An 18,039-nucleotide genomic window follows, 5' to 3' on the forward strand; every position below is an offset into this window, starting at 1 on the left:
GTAGGCTCTTTAGACTGCAGGCTTCTCCATCTGTGGTCACAGCTGCTGCCCTAGACTGTGCCAACACCAGTTGCCATCTCTGTGATATTGTCTCTTCCCCTACGAAAAGGTCAGTACCCCCCCCCCCCCACGCTTTTGCCTTCTAATACTCCCCATCCCCCTTTGCTTAAGCAATTTCCACTTTTACCCCCCCTTCTACCTAACCCCCCATCCCGTCCTATTCACCCTTCCCTCCACCTCCCTACTGGCCCACTCGTTTGTACCAGGCCCTCTCCACCTGCCTACCAAACCTCCACTTGCCCCCCTTCGACTAACTCTCTAGCCAGGCCCACCCTCCCAGCCCACCCTTTAAGCCCACCTCTGTCTCTAACCCTCCCGGCCCATCACTTTAGTCCTCCTCCTTCTCTAACCCACCCGGCCCATCATCCAAGCCCAATCGTTTTTCACTTATAATCTCCCTATTTCCCCCCGACCCATCTCTACCACAAGCATTTTCCCAACCCACCCACACCCACCCTGACCCGATCCACTTCTGTCTCCTCTCTCTCGACCCCCCTTGCCTTTACCAGGTCCCCTCTCCCCCTCCTAGCAATCTTCCTCTTATCCCTCTCCCCGCTTTAGCCCTTCCCCTCCCTCCCCGTCATCCGTTTGTCCGTAGCCCGGCTATTTCCTATTTCCATCGCCGATATAGGAGTACCCCCCCTCCAGGTCCTTGCCTTCTCCCACTAGGTGCCATGTCTTCCGGCTTCATTTGGAATGTTCGGGGTCTCAACTCCCTGGCCAAACACCAGGATATCAGATCCCTCATTAAATCCACCAATTCTTCCTTTTGTGCTCTTCTTGAAACCCGAGTTCTACAGAAGAATGCTTCCCGCATTGCTGCCTCCGTTGCCCCCTCTTGGTCCCCGCTTTCCAACTACAATCATTCCCCTAATGGTCGTATTTGGTTCCTTGGGGACCCCTCCAAAATCCACATCAACCTTTCTCATTCCTCCTCCCAACTTCTCCATCTCCGCTTCTCCATTCCCAACTCCCCCACTATTTTCTTTCTTTTGGTGGTCTATGCGTGCAACCAGGCTGCTGATCGCTTGCACCTATGGTTTGATCTCTCTCTCCTTAAGCCTGGTTCGGACTCCACTCCTTGGGGAATAGGGGGTGATTTCAATGTGGTCCGTTCTCAATCGGAGAAATTGGGTGGGAGACCTATTGACCCTTCATCGGTTAATGCTTTTAATGAGTGCATTGAGGACCACGGTATCTACGACCTAAGATGGTCCGGCTCCCCTCTTACCATAGTTGTCATGGCGTCGCCATGGTGTCCTGGCGCTGGATAAGGTTGCATGGCGACTTATGCCATGGCGTCCCTCTTTGATTTCTTCTTCCTGTCTCTCTTTCCCTCTTCGATTTCTTCTTCCTGTCTTCGATTTCTTCTTTCCCTCTTCGATTTCTTCTTTCCCTCTTTGATTTCTTCTTAAAACTTGAGAAACAATAGAGAAAAAATAAAACATGGCTCGAGTATACATCTATTAAAACATTAAAAATAGAGAAAATAAAAAATAAAACATGGTCGACATGCTCGCCATGGCAACGCCATGGCGGGCGACATGTCGATATATCGACGTGACACCCCTCCACCGACTTTGATCGCCGTGACAACTATGCCTCTTACTAGGCACAACTGTCATGTAGGGCCTGACCGTATCGCTTGCAAGCTTGACCAATTCCTCTCTAATGAGGTCTGGCTCACATCTTTCCCTCATTCCTTTGCCAACTTTCTTCTTCAAGGTTTATCGGACCATAGCCCTTGCCACATCCTTATCCAGCCCTATTCTTCCTTTGGCCCTAAGCCTTTCAAATTCTTCGAAATGTGGACCCTCCCATCCCCTCTTTGCCCCCACCATCCAGAAAGCTTGGCGCATCCCAGTCTCCTCCCCCTCCCTCCCCCTCATTGCCCTTGCTAGGAAAGTCCGCCACACCAAGTCCGCCCTTAAAAGTTGGAATATCTCCACCTTTGGCAACATCCCTTCCCAACTCTCCTCCTACCGGTCTAACCTTTCCCTTGTCCAATCCAGGCTTCAGTCAGATTCCCTCAACCCCGCGCTTGCTCTCGAGGAGAAGAAGCTCTCCAAGGAGCTCGCCTCCCTCTCTTCCCTTGAGGAAAGCTTCTTGCGCCAAAAATCCCGCATCAAATGGTTGGACCTTGGAGATTCCAATACCGCCTACTTTCATAGATCGTTGAAAGCTAGGCTTAACTCCAATTCCATCACTCTCGCTCTCTCCTGACGGGACCCCTCTCTCCTCGGTCCTTGACATTAAAGAGGCTACCAGCTCCTTCTTCTCAAACTTGTTCAATCCCCCTCCCTTTTCCCCTTCTCCCCTCCCCCCTGGCCTCATTGATAAGTTTGTTCCTCATCTCGCTGATTTGCTCCTTGCCATCCCCACTGATGACGAAATCTCCAAGGCAATCCTCTCCCATAAATCCAACAAAGTCCCTGGGCCTGATGGATCAGTATGGGCTTTTTCCTTAGCTGCTGGGATATGATCAAAGGTGATCTATTTAAAGCCATCTGTAGTTTCTTTTTCAAGCCCAGCCAGCTTGCTTAGGTCAATTAGACTTTTATCTGCCTCATCCCTAAAAAAGATGGAGCTACATCCTTATCTGACTTTAGACCTATCTCCCTTTGTAACCTCATCTACAAGTTCATTGCAAAGATCCTTGCTAATAGGATTAAGGCCGTCATCCCCTCCCTTGTCAGCCCTAATCAGTCTGCCTTCATTTCGGGCAGAAGCATTGTAGACAACATCATCCTTTGCTTTGAAATTGTTCAAGGTTTTGACCGAAAATCTCATTGCCTGGCGGCCCTCATTAAAATCGACCTCCACAAGGCGTTTGATTCCCTTTGTTGGGATTTTATTTGTGATGTGCTCGCCCAAATGGGCTTCCCCCCTGCTTTTGTCTGTTGGATTTATGCCTGCATCTCCTCCCCCACCTTCTCTGTCCTCGTCAACGTCTCCTCGACCGGTTTCTTTCATTCCAAAGTGGGCATTTGTCAAGGTTGCCCCCTGTCGCCTTTCCTGTTCTCCCTGGCTCTGGAAGTCCTCTCTAGAAGCCTTCAATCCAAAACGGATCTTCACCCCATCTCCCCTATTCCCAAATGCAAGCATATTACTCTCACCCATCTGGTCTTTGCAGACGATCTGATGATCTTCTCTAAGGCCACCCCTTCCTCTATCTCTGCTATCATGGACTCCCTCCACCTCTTTGAATCCCTTTCGGGTCTCCGCATCAATCTCCTCAAATCCAAAATCTTCCTCACTGGCATCCCCGAGTCGGTTAAAGATTCTCTCCTGCACTTGACTGGGTTTTCCATTGGCTCCCTCCCTGTTAAATACGTCGGCCTCCCCTTTATTCCTCCAAGGCTGTCCAGCCACCACTGCGCTCCCATGCTTGACAATATTCGCAAGAGGCTCCAGCTTTGGAAGCGTAAACTCCTATCCTATGCTGGCAGACTGGAATGCATCAAATCGGTCCTCCAAGCCTCTTACATCTATTGGAGTGGCATCTTCGGTATCCCTAAAGCCACCATCAAGGCAATGGAGCGTCTCGTTTGTGCCTTTCTCTGGAAAGGGTCTGATTCTTCCAAATTCCTCCATCCTTCTAGCTGGAAATCCATCTGCCGCCCCAAATCCAAAGGAGGTCTGGGCATCCGTTGCATTCGCGATTCCAACACTGCGGGCATCCTTAACATTGCGTTTGGTTGCGTAAATTTCTGGATGTTTGCATTGATTTAGATGTAACATCCATAGATCAGAGTATCTGTGGATGAACGAATCTGACAGAATAACTGTTTGGTTACCCTGATTCTGAAACCTGAATCTACCAGAATAACTGTTTGGTTACCTTGATTATGAAACCTGAATCTACCAGAATAACTATTTGGTTACCCTGATTCTGAAACCTGAATCTACCCAAAATGTGATAAAATGCAATATGAAATAAAGTTAATTATACTAGTTATTTTATTATTTATAATAATAAAATATAATCACAATTAGAATATAAGTATTTAAAAATTTTAGTATTTTTAATTAATAATTTAATTATGTGTGCACATTGCCTTCCATGCAACCTTTGCCCTTTAATTAATTATATTAAATTTTAATTATATGATGCTTTGGTTGAATGATTTTTTCCGACAATAGAAGAGTTAAATAGAATTCAATCAAATATGTTGTTTCACATTTATGTGTCACTTGATTCAAGTACATAAAACAAAAAAACAGGGTCCGACAATGCCATGTGATTTTTGTCACATTCTCTTCCTCCCAGACACTATATAATGCTCATGATTGCCTTAACTGACTATGCTAGGATCTCGGTGGATTCGAACCACCATACCCTTGGAACATGCTCATGTTCCAAGTGCTCTACCCATTTGAGCTAAAGACCCAACAAGTACAGCAGCAGACTGTTTATGGGACGTAGACATATAACAAAAAAAAAAAAAGTACAGCATATGCATTTGCTTCAGGGGAAAAAAAAACAGAGATGAGAGAGAGAGAAGCACTAGAGCACCAAGGATGAGATGGACCACTACTCTACATGCCCATTTTGTTCATGCAGTAGAACTTCTTGGTGGCCATGAAAGTAAGAAAATCTCCATTAATCAATTTCTTCCTTCTACCAAATTAATCAATTTTGTGAGTTATTTTTGTGTAGGGGCAACACCCGAATCAGTTTTGGAGTTAATGAATGTGAAGGACTTAACACTAGCTCATGTGAAGAGTCACCTGCAAAACAGTACAAGAAGGCACAACAGCAGAAAAATTGTTGACATAGCTCCATTGCCCACCATTCTTTAATTTTCCTTTTTCATGGGACCTCTATGTCTCTATATCCCAAGGGAAGGGAAGGGAGCAAGAGATGCGTGGAGTGGGTTCAGAACTGTAAAGCTAGAAGATCTAGCTAGCCATGATTGAACACCACTGATCCCAACCAAAATACTTGATCATATTACTTGAGAGGGTTGGGGTTGCTGTTCTAACAAAATACAAAAACATGCCGAAAGAGGTACTGTTTTTAAACATTAGCAGACATTCATCATGTGCTTAGTCCCTGTGACAAGTTGCAGTTTTATAGAACTATGCCAAGTGGCAAAAGCACCTCTTTATTTTTTTTTCTTCTACGAAATCAAGAATAGTATAAAGGGCTGTCTTTTGTAGAGCGAGGCTCAAAAGTGCTTTACAAGTTGGGGCAACGGCACTGAAGTTGAGACTAGTTCCCATTTCAGCTTCCAGTATATGATGTCAGGCTCAAGTTGAATCAGTTTATGAGCTCGGTCGGTCCTTCATGTCAAACCACATGGCAGAGAAAGGCATCTATATGGGTATTTATGTAAAAATATATGGAGAATGGAACTAATGGAAAACCCCTTTTTTAGCTCATGGAGTCTGTCAGGTGAATATATTTCAATTCAAGGTTTTTACCCAAAAAGAGAGAGAGAAGATAATTCAAGGCTTTTCTTCTATAATTAAATCACATTAAAATATGTGTTATTTTCAATTTCCAATCTCTTTAAAACAACAGTAATTAACAATAGACAAGCACTTCCTTGGCAGTACAAACAACAGCATGGAATCTCTCATGACTCATGAACAACACAAACATACCGGAGTATCAGTGAACTTCGAAACCACAAAGAAAAGGGAATCAATGACCTTGAAAGACCTTGAAACCATACACAACTTGAAACCACTCCCAGATCCATATCTCAGCCTCTTATCTAAAATTTGCTGGTGTAAGCTTCAGCAGAACCTCTGTTTAAAGCTCTCTCCAGCCTTTTCTCAAATGGAGTAGAGTGCCAATTCACTCTCTTATCCATTTATACTAATAATCTATATACTACTACAGATTTCACCATTCAAGCAGCTAAACAAACAAACGACAGAGTATACCCATTTCAGAAATTTCAGAGAAGAAACATATTACACACACATGGCTAGTAGTCATCCCACACACAGATTCATAGAGGATACAAGCAGATTTCAGAACCAGAAGTTATCTATTTCAAAAGCCCTAACAATTACCTGATAAGTTTTCTCCAACCTAACACCAGGCACTCTTCTGCCAGCCTCTATTTGGGTATACTTAGCTGTGATTTAACTCCCAACATCTTCTTCTTCTTTTCTTCCCATTTATAATATGACAAGCAGTATAGTCTCATATAAATAGTCCCTTTGCCATATCACAATCTCGTATAACCCCTTCTCAAGAACTCAAAAAGAAAACCAACCCCTCTCTCTCTCTAAATATAATCTGAAATTTCAATGTTGAATCTGCTGACTGTGGTTGGGCTAATATACTGTAGATGCATCACTCTCTTTGTGGGGTTCTCCATATAAGGATTCTTGATAGAGACTTCTCCCATGCCCTTTTCCCCTCAATCCCATCTCAACCAAAGGAAAATTAATAAATAATGTCATCATTACAAATTTTCTTTAATAAAAACAATACTTAATGCAGCATTTCCATTTCATTATCCATACCCATTCACTCAATTTAGGGAAATAGGACTCAACCTCGGTCAAACCAATAGAATTATGTATGGAAGCTTATCAAATTTCTCTTAGAATGAGAGATCTAGACCTCTGCCCACTTCCAACCCAACCCCAATCCCCATCCAAGCCCCCAAAAGAAAAAAGTTGACCAAACATACAGCTACTTTTAGACAATATGCAAATTCCAGAACTAACAAATGTCCCTTTTCAATATTCCCTAACAACTACAGTTTCTGGATTCAAGGAAAGAAGTTAGGTGGGGTGGGGTTTTTGTAAAATAAATTCAGAATGGAAATTTAATTATGGGAGTCCTATTCTGTTAAAGGAAGTAGAAAGCAGAATAAAGGAAATAATATTCTGTAAACAAGAAGACTCAATAGCAAAGTATTAACCTTCATAAAAAAACCATCCATTAGCTATACAGTCAAATTTCCTTTTAGAATGCTACTCAGTAATGCACACATGCATTCAAATCTCTTAAATTACAATGTTGGAATCAAACAAACAGATAGGAGAGAGCAGAGAAGGACTCTGAGACAGAGAAGGCAGAGAAGGAGAAGAAAAAAAAAAAAAGACAGATATCCAACAGAGAAGGGAAGGAAGATGAGAAGAATAAAAAAAAATGCAGGCAGAAGGAGGGTTTCAGATGGGGGAGAGAGAGGGCTTCAGGGAGGAGTGCCGGCTTGCCATCAATGGAGCCAGTGAGCCACCCAAGCATCATAATAAGAATTAAAAGAAAAAAGAAACCAGAGAACGAGAAGAAGAGCAGCGGGCTAGGAGAAGAAAAAAATAGAGAAGAGAAGGCCGAAAGAATTTAAAGCGGGTTTTGGGATACCTAGAACTGCCTAGCTGCGACTTGCCCGAAGGTTGAAGGAGAGAAGAAACCAGGGCCATATTAAGACAAAAAATGAAAACTAAAATTTAAAAAGTTCACAAATGGCCATATGCAAAGGAAGCGAGAGAGCAGAGAAGGACTTTGAGACATATCACACACACATGGCTACTACTCATCCCACACACAGATTCATAGAGGATACAAGTAGATTTCAGAACCAGAAGATATCTATTTCAAAAGCCCTAAAAATTACCTGATAAGTTTTCTCCGACCTAACACCAGGCACTCTTCTTGCAGGGTGATTATGATCCGGTTTCTCTGGACAAAATAGGAGAGGGAATAACCTAGGTCAGATCAGAACTTCCCACAACCGAAACCCTAGAAACAGAGAGAGAGAGAGAGAGAGAGAGAGAGAGAGAGAGAGAGATGTGCCAATGGAAGGATCGAACTCACCAGAGCGAGATCTCTCCTTCGTTCTCCTTCAACTTCTCCTATCTTCAAGTCTTCAACGGTATGCCTCTATTGCGATTTTATCTAAATCTCAAGATGTTAGGCCTTTTATACCATAGGGTTTAATTTCTTGAATCTCAGGATTTCACCTCATGCCCTCATGAGGTGAAATCTCAAGATTAAGATTTTTAGTGTAAAATGGTGTATCTTAAGATTCGGTGAATCTTAGGATGTAAATCCGTTTTCCCAACCAAACGGTTTAAAAAATCGAAATTCATGTGTCTGTAGAGTAACACCTACAGATTTACGCAACCAAACCCAATGTAAGCTTATTTGGAAAATTTCTTCCCGCTAGGAGTTCATTTGAGTAAATTAGGTCTACTCCCATCTTCTCAAATCGGATTCCATTTGGACTGTTAAGATTCCCACGGACTGCTCCTGGATTTGGCACAAAATCCTCCTCCTTTGGCCTCTTGCCCTCTGTGGCACTTCAGCTTCCATTGCTGATGGCTCATCCATCTCCCTCTGGCTTGACCCTTGTCACCCCCTTGGGATCCTCTACAATCTTCTCGGGCCCAGGGCGGTTTATTCTTCTGGTCTCCCAAAAGCCTGTCCCCTTTCTAGTCTCATTGCCTCTGGTTCCTGGTCCCCTTCCCCATCTCTCAACCCCTCTTTTCTTCCCCTGATTTGGCAGTCTCTCCCCCCCCTCCCTCCCCTCCCCCCATCCCCTCCCTTAGTTGATAAGGTTATTTGGCTCCCTTCCCCCAACGGCATTTTCTCCTCCAGATCAGCCTGGAACTTTGTTCGAGATCCCAGCTCTATTGTCCCCTGGCACAAGCTTATTTGTTTCAAGGGCCATATCCCTCGCCATAGTTTCATCGCCTGGAGATCCTTTAGACTTTGCCTCCCTACGCAAGCCTTCTTGTTACACCGCAATATCCCTGTTTCCCCTTCCTGCTCCCTCTGTTGGAATGGTAGTGAGGACATGGCCCACCTTTTCTTTGCTTGCCTCTTCTCCTCTACCATTTGGAAAAAAGTTCTTACTTCCATTTGGCCCAGAAGTAGGAGACCCTTGGACTTTGATCGGGAATGGCCCTGGTTGAACAAAGCTTTTTCAGGAAATTCTGTCTGTGACACTATTGGTAAGCTGGTCTTTTGTGCTGCCATCTATCATATTTGGATGGAGCGGAACCTTAGGAGATGGACTTCCAACTCTCGATCTTTTGATCTGATTTGGAAAGCCATCTTCTTTGACGTTTCTTCTAAGATCAAATGCGGCCGTCTTGATCGGGTTTTGGATTCCCTAAGGAACAGGCATATTGTTGTCTCCTGGGGTCTAGATTTGTCTATTTTGTGATCCCCCTCCTCTGCGTAGGCTAGGTTGGTTGTTCTTTTCTCCCCCCTCCTCTCCTTCTTTGAATATTCCCCTCCCCCCCTTTTCCTCCTTGCCCCCCCCCTAGGGTAAGGTAATATAGTTATTAATAAAAAAAAATCTATGAAAGAAAGATTGTCTTCAGGTCGAATCCACATTGATCCATTAATTAATCCATAGTTCTCACGGCGGTTAGGCGACCCAAGGCGGTGGAGAGGGCTAAAGTTCAAGGCGACACCAACTAGGCGTACAAGGAGCCCGCCTAGGCGACGCCTTGACAGCTATGAATTAATCTTTGGTGCACTGTTGTCCAAAAAAACTCGTGGAGAAGAAAGGGATTGAGAAGAGAAGAATAATGGTGGAACGATGGAAGGGGCTGCTATGCTGGATCATGGATGCTGGAGAGAGATTCTAGGCAGGAGGGAGCCGTCTGGAAGAGAAAAACAAAGGGGAGAGAAAAAATAATCCCAAAGAGAGCGTGAGAGAGAGAGAGGCAAATCCAAATCAGGCTCGTAATTAATTTGACTTCCTAAGCTTGTATCATCTTCGTGCAACATTGATGCCGAATCTCTGAAGGCTCGTAAATATCTTTAAACATGTGATTACGGCTTAAGCCAATATGCTTTAAATATCCGGGTTGCCATTGTTTGCCTACAATCATAAAAGTTACAAAGTGATATCGATTTAATCATGAATATTAAATTAAAATTATAAATTAGATAACACTTTTCTTGAATGTTTATGGCTCGATCAGTATAGCATCTACGGGTTTCTCTTTGAGAAATATCAATAAAAACACAAAATACTTGACCTTTCTCAAAGGGAAAAGTTATGGATCACCCACTTGGGTGATCTTTCAAAATTGTACTTGTCAGCAGGTGCCCTATTTCCAGGACGATGCTGGGAGTTGTTTTAGTTGGATAGACAGGTCAACTGGATTAGCCCTGTGTCAAATTTCAGCCTTAGATTCATTCATTTACCCTCCCATGTAATGGCATAGCCCCCCTTGTATGTCCATTCGTCCCCTTATTCCTTCCACCCTTTTTGTAGTCCTGGACTTTCAATGTTTTGTTTTGCTTCGTACTTGGATTGGGCTGAAAATTGAAATGTGGGCAGGGGACCTTGGGTTCCCACCTGTTCACAACATGGCAGATATTTGAAGTCAGATGCTATTTTGTAGATCACCTGAGTGGGTGTTCCATAAGAATACCCTTTCTCAAGAAAGAATTTTGGGTTGGTAGAAATTTGTTAAAGGTCTGTTTCCTTACTCTATTATCCATCACTTGACCAAAAAATCCTACAGCAAACTAATAAAACCTGCCTGTGGTATACTAGCCTGATTCATGATTAGCTAACTCAAGAAGAAAGAAATCTTTTCCGTGCATGCTATCTTGTTCATGGTATTAGGTTGTCAAATGTTACTATCTTCATGCTGAAACAGGGAGACAGCAATTCATATTATTTTAATGGGTTTGCATTTCTGCGGATGAGTAACTTTATGCAATTTTTTAATGTTCTAGGAGACCTCAAGTCTTTTTATACAATTGAAACCTAGGTTCTGAGTTCCAACCAAATGCTACATTTGTAACTCTTATCTTTTCCTCATCAGAATTTGATTTTCTCCGTATACTGGTCCTGTGCTGCATATTTGGTGTAGGCACTCGAGGTTATTGAGCTGGATCAGAAAACAAAGCTTGTGCTTGAACTTGATGGGCATGTAATGAGATGTGTACGTGATCAAAATGGAAATCATGTAATACAGAAATGCATCGAGTGTGTTCCAACACAGAAAATTGGGTTTATTATTTCTGCTTTTCACGGTCAAGTTGCAACACTTTCTACACATCCATATGGTTGCCGTGTTATCCAGGTAAGTGGATATACCAAGAATGCTTATTAAGGCTTCATCTATCACATCCATCATATCCTTATGTACCAGCTTTGATTTTTCATCTGGAGAAGAGAGTTCTGGAGCATTGTACAGGTGGCCTGCAAAGTCAATGTATAGTGGATGAAATTTTGGAATCTGCTTCTGCTCTTGCCCAAGATCAGTATGGCAATTATGTTACCCAGGTTGGTTTTGTTTGCTCGTCACCATCTGATTCCTTTCTGCCTGATGACTCGCATCTTGTAGCTTAAATTGTGATATTCTGCATATTCACTAGTCACTTTGTAATTTAATATCTCAATTTATAGTTTAGGAGTATCATACATGCATGTTGATACATTGACACCTTATTGTTTAAATGAAAATGATTTTTAGCTACATCTATGAGTGGTAGCATGCTTGAGTAATCTCATGATCCAGTCTCTGTATGGTTATAATTGAGGTATTTATGGCTCTTTTCTTGAGAGTATTAAAGTGTTAATTTATTTTTAACTGTATTCTTTCTCTTTTTCCTGACTTTAATGCCTTACTTCTGCTCATAGTACTAAAACTTGTTTCGTCTCGGTCGAGATTTCGAGTATCTCGGTCGAGTCGAAACGAAATGCAACATCGAATTGAAAACTGCAATATTTCGAAAATTTCAGAAATTTTGGTGAAATTTCGGTCATCTCGTTTCGGAAATTTCAGAAATCTCGGTCATTTTTGGCATTTTACACCCACAGAAAAAATATCATATTTCGACGAAATTTCGTTGAAATTTCGGTATCTCAGAAATTTCAGTCAGACTGAAACATCGAAACGAAACGAGATTTAGTACTATGCTTCTGTTGCATGAGATATCTTAATTCTGACGAATAGCTAAAAAAATAGAAGAGGGGCAAAAAAGGGGACATACCAGCACCCTTTAATGCTGGCTGATGGTGCATTTTGTGGGGTAAGAATGTAAGATTGGTTTGTAATTTGTGGATGGAATTGGTCTTATTTGTGGTTTAACTAATGTTACAATACCAAGAGCTAGGAAATCAATACCTATGAAATTATAGAAGAGAAGCAGAGGATGAAATAGAGAAGAAAAAAAGGAGAGAAAAGAAGGAGAAGAAAAGCTAGCTCACGGTTTTTCTGAATCCCCCAACCGTGAGCATGCTCCCTAATTTATATAAACCAAATAGTAATAATTACAAACTTAAATCTTGAACTCATGTGTATTTGCATATAAGCCCTAATAAGGAAAGAACATTATATAAACTTCCCTATAATAGACCATAAGTAATAAACAGCAACTTTAGCACTCTCCCCTCAAGCTAGAGCATTAATGTTACCCATGCTTAGCCTGAAGCAACCTGAACATATCACCAAGTTTATCAGTAGACTTAACAAAAGGAGTAGAGATTAAATTCCGTATTACAGCTTCACCCTCGAAATGATAGTCAACTTCAATATGTTTTGTGCGTTCATGAAAGATGGGATTGCTAACAATATACATAGCACCTTGATTGTCACAATACATATCCATAGGCTTATCAATCGGAAAACCAAATTCCTGAATGAGAGATTTCAACCACATTAATTCAGCTGCAGTGTGTGCCATGGCCCAATACTCAGCCTCAGCACTGGATCAAGCCATTTTAGTTTGTTTCTTACTTCTCATTGTCTTCATAGTCCTTGTTGTCACAAACACTAACTTTTTGATAGGTATCCATAGGAGTATAAACGGGCTTGCGTCCTAGCATGCTAGTTTCAGACAAGAGGTTAAAAATATATTCCTCTGAGATAAATTGATACCCTTTTTGCTACGAACAACCTCATTTCCCAGAAAATACTTGAGTTCCCCCAAAATCCTTCATTTGAAATTGTTGTTGTAAATTGGCTTTGACACCTTCAATGGCAGACAAGTCATTACCAATGATTATATGTCATCAACATAAACAACCAATATAACTACCTCTGAACCTTGTTGACGAACAAAGATAGAGTGGTCTGAGTAGCATTGTGTAAAGCCACAACCAATGACAACTTTGCTAAACTTGTCAAAACAGGTTCATGGCGACTGCTTCAAACCATAATTGGCCTTGTGAAGCAGACATACTTTCTGTGAATTCTCCCTCTGAGCAACATACCTTGGTAGTTGCTCCATATACACTGCTTCTACAAAGTCACCATACAAAAAAAAAAAAAAACATTTTTGATGTCAAGTTAAAAGAGAGGCCAATGATGATTAACTGCCAAAGAGAAGGACGTGAATAGAGTTATTTCGGGCAAGAGGAGAAAAGGTCTCAAAGTAATCAACCCCATATATGCCCGACATATGGAACTAAGTGAGCTTTCGACCACTCAACAAAACCATCAGTATTATTCTTAGCAGTATGCCCAACAACACTTCACAAGTTCCTTACCTGGAGGTAAATCAACCAGAGTTCTAGTCTGATGACTAAGCAACACATCCATTTCCAAATCCACAACTGATTTCTATCCAGGATGGGCAACGCCTCCTGATAAGTTTCTGAACAGTATATGCAGTTAAAGACAAAAATTGCGAAGAGAAGTAGGAAGATGTGAAAGACACACAAATTGAGCAATAAGATAAGTAACAAGCGACATTTGAGTGCAAGGTCGATTACCTTTTTAAAGAGCAATAGGAAAGTCAGCAGCTGAAGAACGGCCTCCAGGCAATGAATCCGACTGTGCAGAGAGCGGTAGAGAAGGACTAGCTATAATTGGTGGAGAAGGCTTTGGATGAGCAAATCTGGAGGGGCACTAATCGTGGCTGAGCAGGAGAATTTGCAAGAGGAAGCAAAGTAGTAACATGTGGTGGAATAGGAAGTGCAACATCCAAGTCATGTCCTGTAGTAGAAAGATACAGGTATTCTACAAAAAGCTAACATCCACACTGATGAAGTGTTGATGAGTAATAAGTTCGTAACACCGATACGCCTTTTGGGTACGAGAGTACCCAAGAAAAACACATTTAACAACACGTGAGGACAATTTATTGAGCCTAGGACGAAGAACATGAACAAAGCAAAGTGCAATCAAACAATAGGTGGTAACCCAAACAAAGAGGATTATGGAAAAAACACAAAGAAAGGGGACCGATTGGGAAGAATTGAAGAAGACATGCGATTAATAAGATAACAAGCTGTCAATACGACATGCCCCCAATATGTCTCTGGAGCATTTATGTGAAACATTAAAAGACTGAGCAATATTTAATAAATGAAGGTTATTCCTTTCAGCAACAACATTCTTTTGTGAAGAATATGCACAGCTAGTTTGATGTAAAATACCATGTTCAGAGAAAAAGGAAGAAATTTTTCGTTGAGTAAATTCCAAAGCACTGTCAGAATGAAAAAACTTTAAACAAATACCAAATTGAGTTTTTATTTCATTATAAAATTGCTTGAAAGTAGACAAGAGGGCAGAACGATACTTCAACAAATATAACTACGTCATTCAAGAACGATTTTCCACAAAGGTTACAAAATAAGAAAAACCAGACTGACTCTTGACACAATGTGGACCCCAAATGTTAGAATGGACTAAGGAAAACAAAGATTGACTCCTAGGGACATCACGAGAAGGGAATGAAGTACTCGCATGCCTCGCACTCAATGTGAGAGATAGACTTACAATTGGGAACCATGTGCTGAAGTTTAGAGAGTGACAAATGGTCCAAACGAAAATGCCATTGTAGAAGGGAAGCCGCACTAAAATTAGTAGAGAGCCGTAGAAGCATCATCATCAAGATAGTATAGCCCATCCTTCTCATGTCCTCCACCAATTGTCTTCCTTGTCTTGAATCTTGATACACACAATGGGTAGGATAAAATGTAATAGAACAGTTTGGTGCTTTGGTAAGTTGTCTAACTGAAAGAAGATTTAAAGGTTATTGTGGCACATGGAGTACAAAAGTTAAAGATAAGGAGGAAGTAACACAACACCATGACCAAAAATTTGAGTTGCATTACCATGAACTGATGAGCAAGAACAACACGAGATGGATGACGAGTGGTCTGGTAGGAAGAAAATATATTAGACTTACCAGTCATACTAGACAATGTACCATAATCAATTGTAGGAGAAAAGGAAGCAAGAAATGCAACAGTACCTAAATGAGCTAATGTAGCAGTAGTAGATGAGGAAGTGGAGGACTCAAGCTGCTGAACATGTTCTAATGTAGTCATAGATTGGTAGAAGATCAACTAGGAGCCAGTAAACTAGGATCTGTAATGAATAGGTGAATCGGCTAGGTCAAAATAGGGTTTTTGATGAAATTAGGGTTAGGGTTTGATGTATGGGTTATATCAAGATGAGGTAGGGGAGTCTATCAATGAAGGTTCTGAGATGTTTTGATGGATGGAAGTGTGTAAACTTTTTTTTTGGGTGAATAAAAATTTCAATACTAAAGAAAAAGGAACTACAGCCCTCAAATAGGAGGGAAAGAAGAACAAACAAAGAACCAAAGCCAAAGAACTCAAACAGAAGAGTCCACAGCTAGGAGGGAGATAGAAGGGAGACCCCATGAGACAACAATGAGCCTGTTCCTTGGGGTATCCTTACAAGAGGAAGGGGCAACCGAATTGAGTTTGGAAGTAATTTCAAAGGAAATGGAGTTCCAAATCTGGCTTATAGAGCGGGATTTGGTAGTCCATTTCCGCAAATTATGCTCCATCCAAATATGGTTGATCGTAGCACAAAAAGCCAGCCTACCGACCACATCACAGAGAGAAGATCCTCCAAAGGTCATATCAACCCAAAGCCATTCTCTATCAAAAGGGAGAATCTTGCGGGACCTTGGCCAGCATTTGGCAAGAATGCCTTTCCAAATGGATTGGGAGAAAGGGCACTCAAAAAAGAGATGGTTTGAATCTTCAACCATATTCCAACAAAGATCACAGGAAGGAGAGACTGAGATGTGACGATGCCGAAGGAAAGACTGCGTTGGAAGGCAGTTGGAGAAGACTCGCCAGACCGTGAAACAGTGCTGGGGGATATGATGCTTGAACCAGACAAGCTTCCTCCAAGGAGCAAGAGGATGACGCGTCCGGATAAGGTCCCAAGCAGCTTTGGAGCTGAAAGAACCTGAGGAGTTTGGCCGCCACATAACACAATCACCCCTCAGAGTGGGTCTTCTCTGAATGGAAGGCAACAGATTCCAAATAGAGGCAAGCTCAGGATTGGGATTTGGAGGGGGGACCTAGCCATTTCCATCAATGATATCAGCGACCAAAGCATTTCTAGGAAGTCCGGAGCCATAGATAGTTCTGGAGGTGACTTGGTGGAGGAGAATTCCCATAGGGTACCAATGGTCCAGCCACAAGGAAGTGGAGTTTCCATCACCAATGTGAGAGAGAATGGAATCAAGAACACGGGGGCGGGAGTGCAGAATATTGCGCCAAACCCAGGAGGCATCCGAGGGGATGGAGACAGTCCAAGTAGAATCCTATCTAAGCAGCCCTGAATAAATCCGATCCACCCAAATACTTTTCTTCCTTGAAGCAATCTTCCAAATCAACTTGATGATGCCAGCTGAATTTACTTCCTTAATCCTTCTAATACCCAATCCACCTTCGGCAAGGGGAAGACAAACTGAGGCCCAACTGATAGGGTGGAGAAATCTAGTGGAATCAGTTCCTTTCAAAGGAAAGAAGCCATGAGGGATTCTATAGAATTGATGATGGAAGAAGGTAGACCATATATACTAGACCAGAAGATATAAGAAGCTTGAAGCACAGACTTGATGAGAACCAACTGACCTGCATAAGATAGAAGTTTACCCTTCCACAGTTGCAGCCGTTTCCTGATGAGATCCAACATAGGGGTACAATGATGGGCTGATAATCTGGCTGGAATTAAATGAAGGCCTAAATATTTGACTGGAAGTTGGCCAAGTTGAAAACCACAGATAGCTTGCAGGGGGCTTTATCTAGCTCAGAGATCCCAGCCAAGAAGAGGAGAGACTTTGTAGGGTTGATCTGGAGGCCCGAGAGCTCGTGGAAGTGCTGCAAGCAGTGCATCTGCAAGCAGTGCATAATAGACTCAAAAGATGTGATGGAGGCCTTTGAGAAGATCATGAGGTCATCTGCAAAGGCAAGATGGGAAAGCTTGAGAGCTTTGCATTTAGGAATGGGGATGATGAGCTGCTGTTCCGTGAAGGATTGTATCTTCCGAGATAAGATTTCCATAACCAAAGTGAAGATGTAAGGGGAGAGAGGACACCCTTGACGAATCTCCACAGTAGAAGCAAAGTACCCGGCTGGGCTGCCATTAACAAGCATTGAGAATCTCGGAGAAGAAATGCAATAATAGATCCAGTGGATGATAGCTGCAGGGAAACCCATCTTGATCAACATCTTTTCAATGAAGTCCCATCTCAGAGAATCAAAAGCTTTATGGATGTCAATCTTCATAAGAGCAGCTGGAGAATGGTTTTTTCTCTCAAATCCTCTGACAATCTCATGGCAAAGAAGGATATTATCCGATATGTTTCTGCCGGGGATAAAAGCTGATTGATTTTCACTAACAAGGAGATCCTCCACAGTCTTGAGCCTGAACGCCAAAATCTTTGCAATGAATTTATAGATCTGGTTGCAGAGAGCAATGGGTCTAAAGTCCGACATAGCTGAGGCTCCTTCTTTTTTTGGAATAAGGCAAAGAAAAGTATGGTTCACTCCTTTGATTTGGCTAGGATTGAAGAAGAAGCTTCTAATGGCATTGATAAGGTCATCCTTGATAATGCTCCAAGAGGCTAAGAAAAAACCCATGCTGAAACCATCCGGACCAGGAGCACGGTTCACCTTGAAAGAGTGGATAGCAGTGGTGATTTCCTCCTCCAAAGGAATGGCACCAAGGGACTGAATTAGCTCAATAGGTATAAATTTGTTGAGGAGATCATTGGGAATAGAATCTGCAGCACCTGGGGGGCCATTAAAAAGATCC

The 18,039-nt window shown here is 42.2% G+C and overlaps 1 protein-coding gene across 4 annotated transcripts in view; it reads left to right on the forward strand.

Annotated features, from left to right (window-relative positions):
• Positions 1-18,039, forward strand: part of LOC122661556 (pumilio homolog 5-like) — an 83,270-nt gene that overhangs the window by 16,417 nt on the left and 48,814 nt on the right. For all 4 annotated transcript variants that reach the window (XM_043856982.1, XM_043856983.1, XM_043856984.1 and 1 more), the window contains 2 exons: positions 10,873-11,085; positions 11,178-11,288. In XM_043856982.1, coding sequence (XP_043712917.1) covers positions 10,873-11,085; positions 11,178-11,288 — 324 coding nt within the window. The remainder of the gene's footprint in view (positions 1-10,872; positions 11,086-11,177; positions 11,289-18,039) is intronic.

This window comes from Telopea speciosissima, chromosome 5 (assembly GCF_018873765.1).
Source record: "Telopea speciosissima isolate NSW1024214 ecotype Mountain lineage chromosome 5, Tspe_v1, whole genome shotgun sequence".
Lineage (NCBI taxonomy): Eukaryota > Viridiplantae > Streptophyta > Magnoliopsida > Proteales > Proteaceae > Telopea > Telopea speciosissima.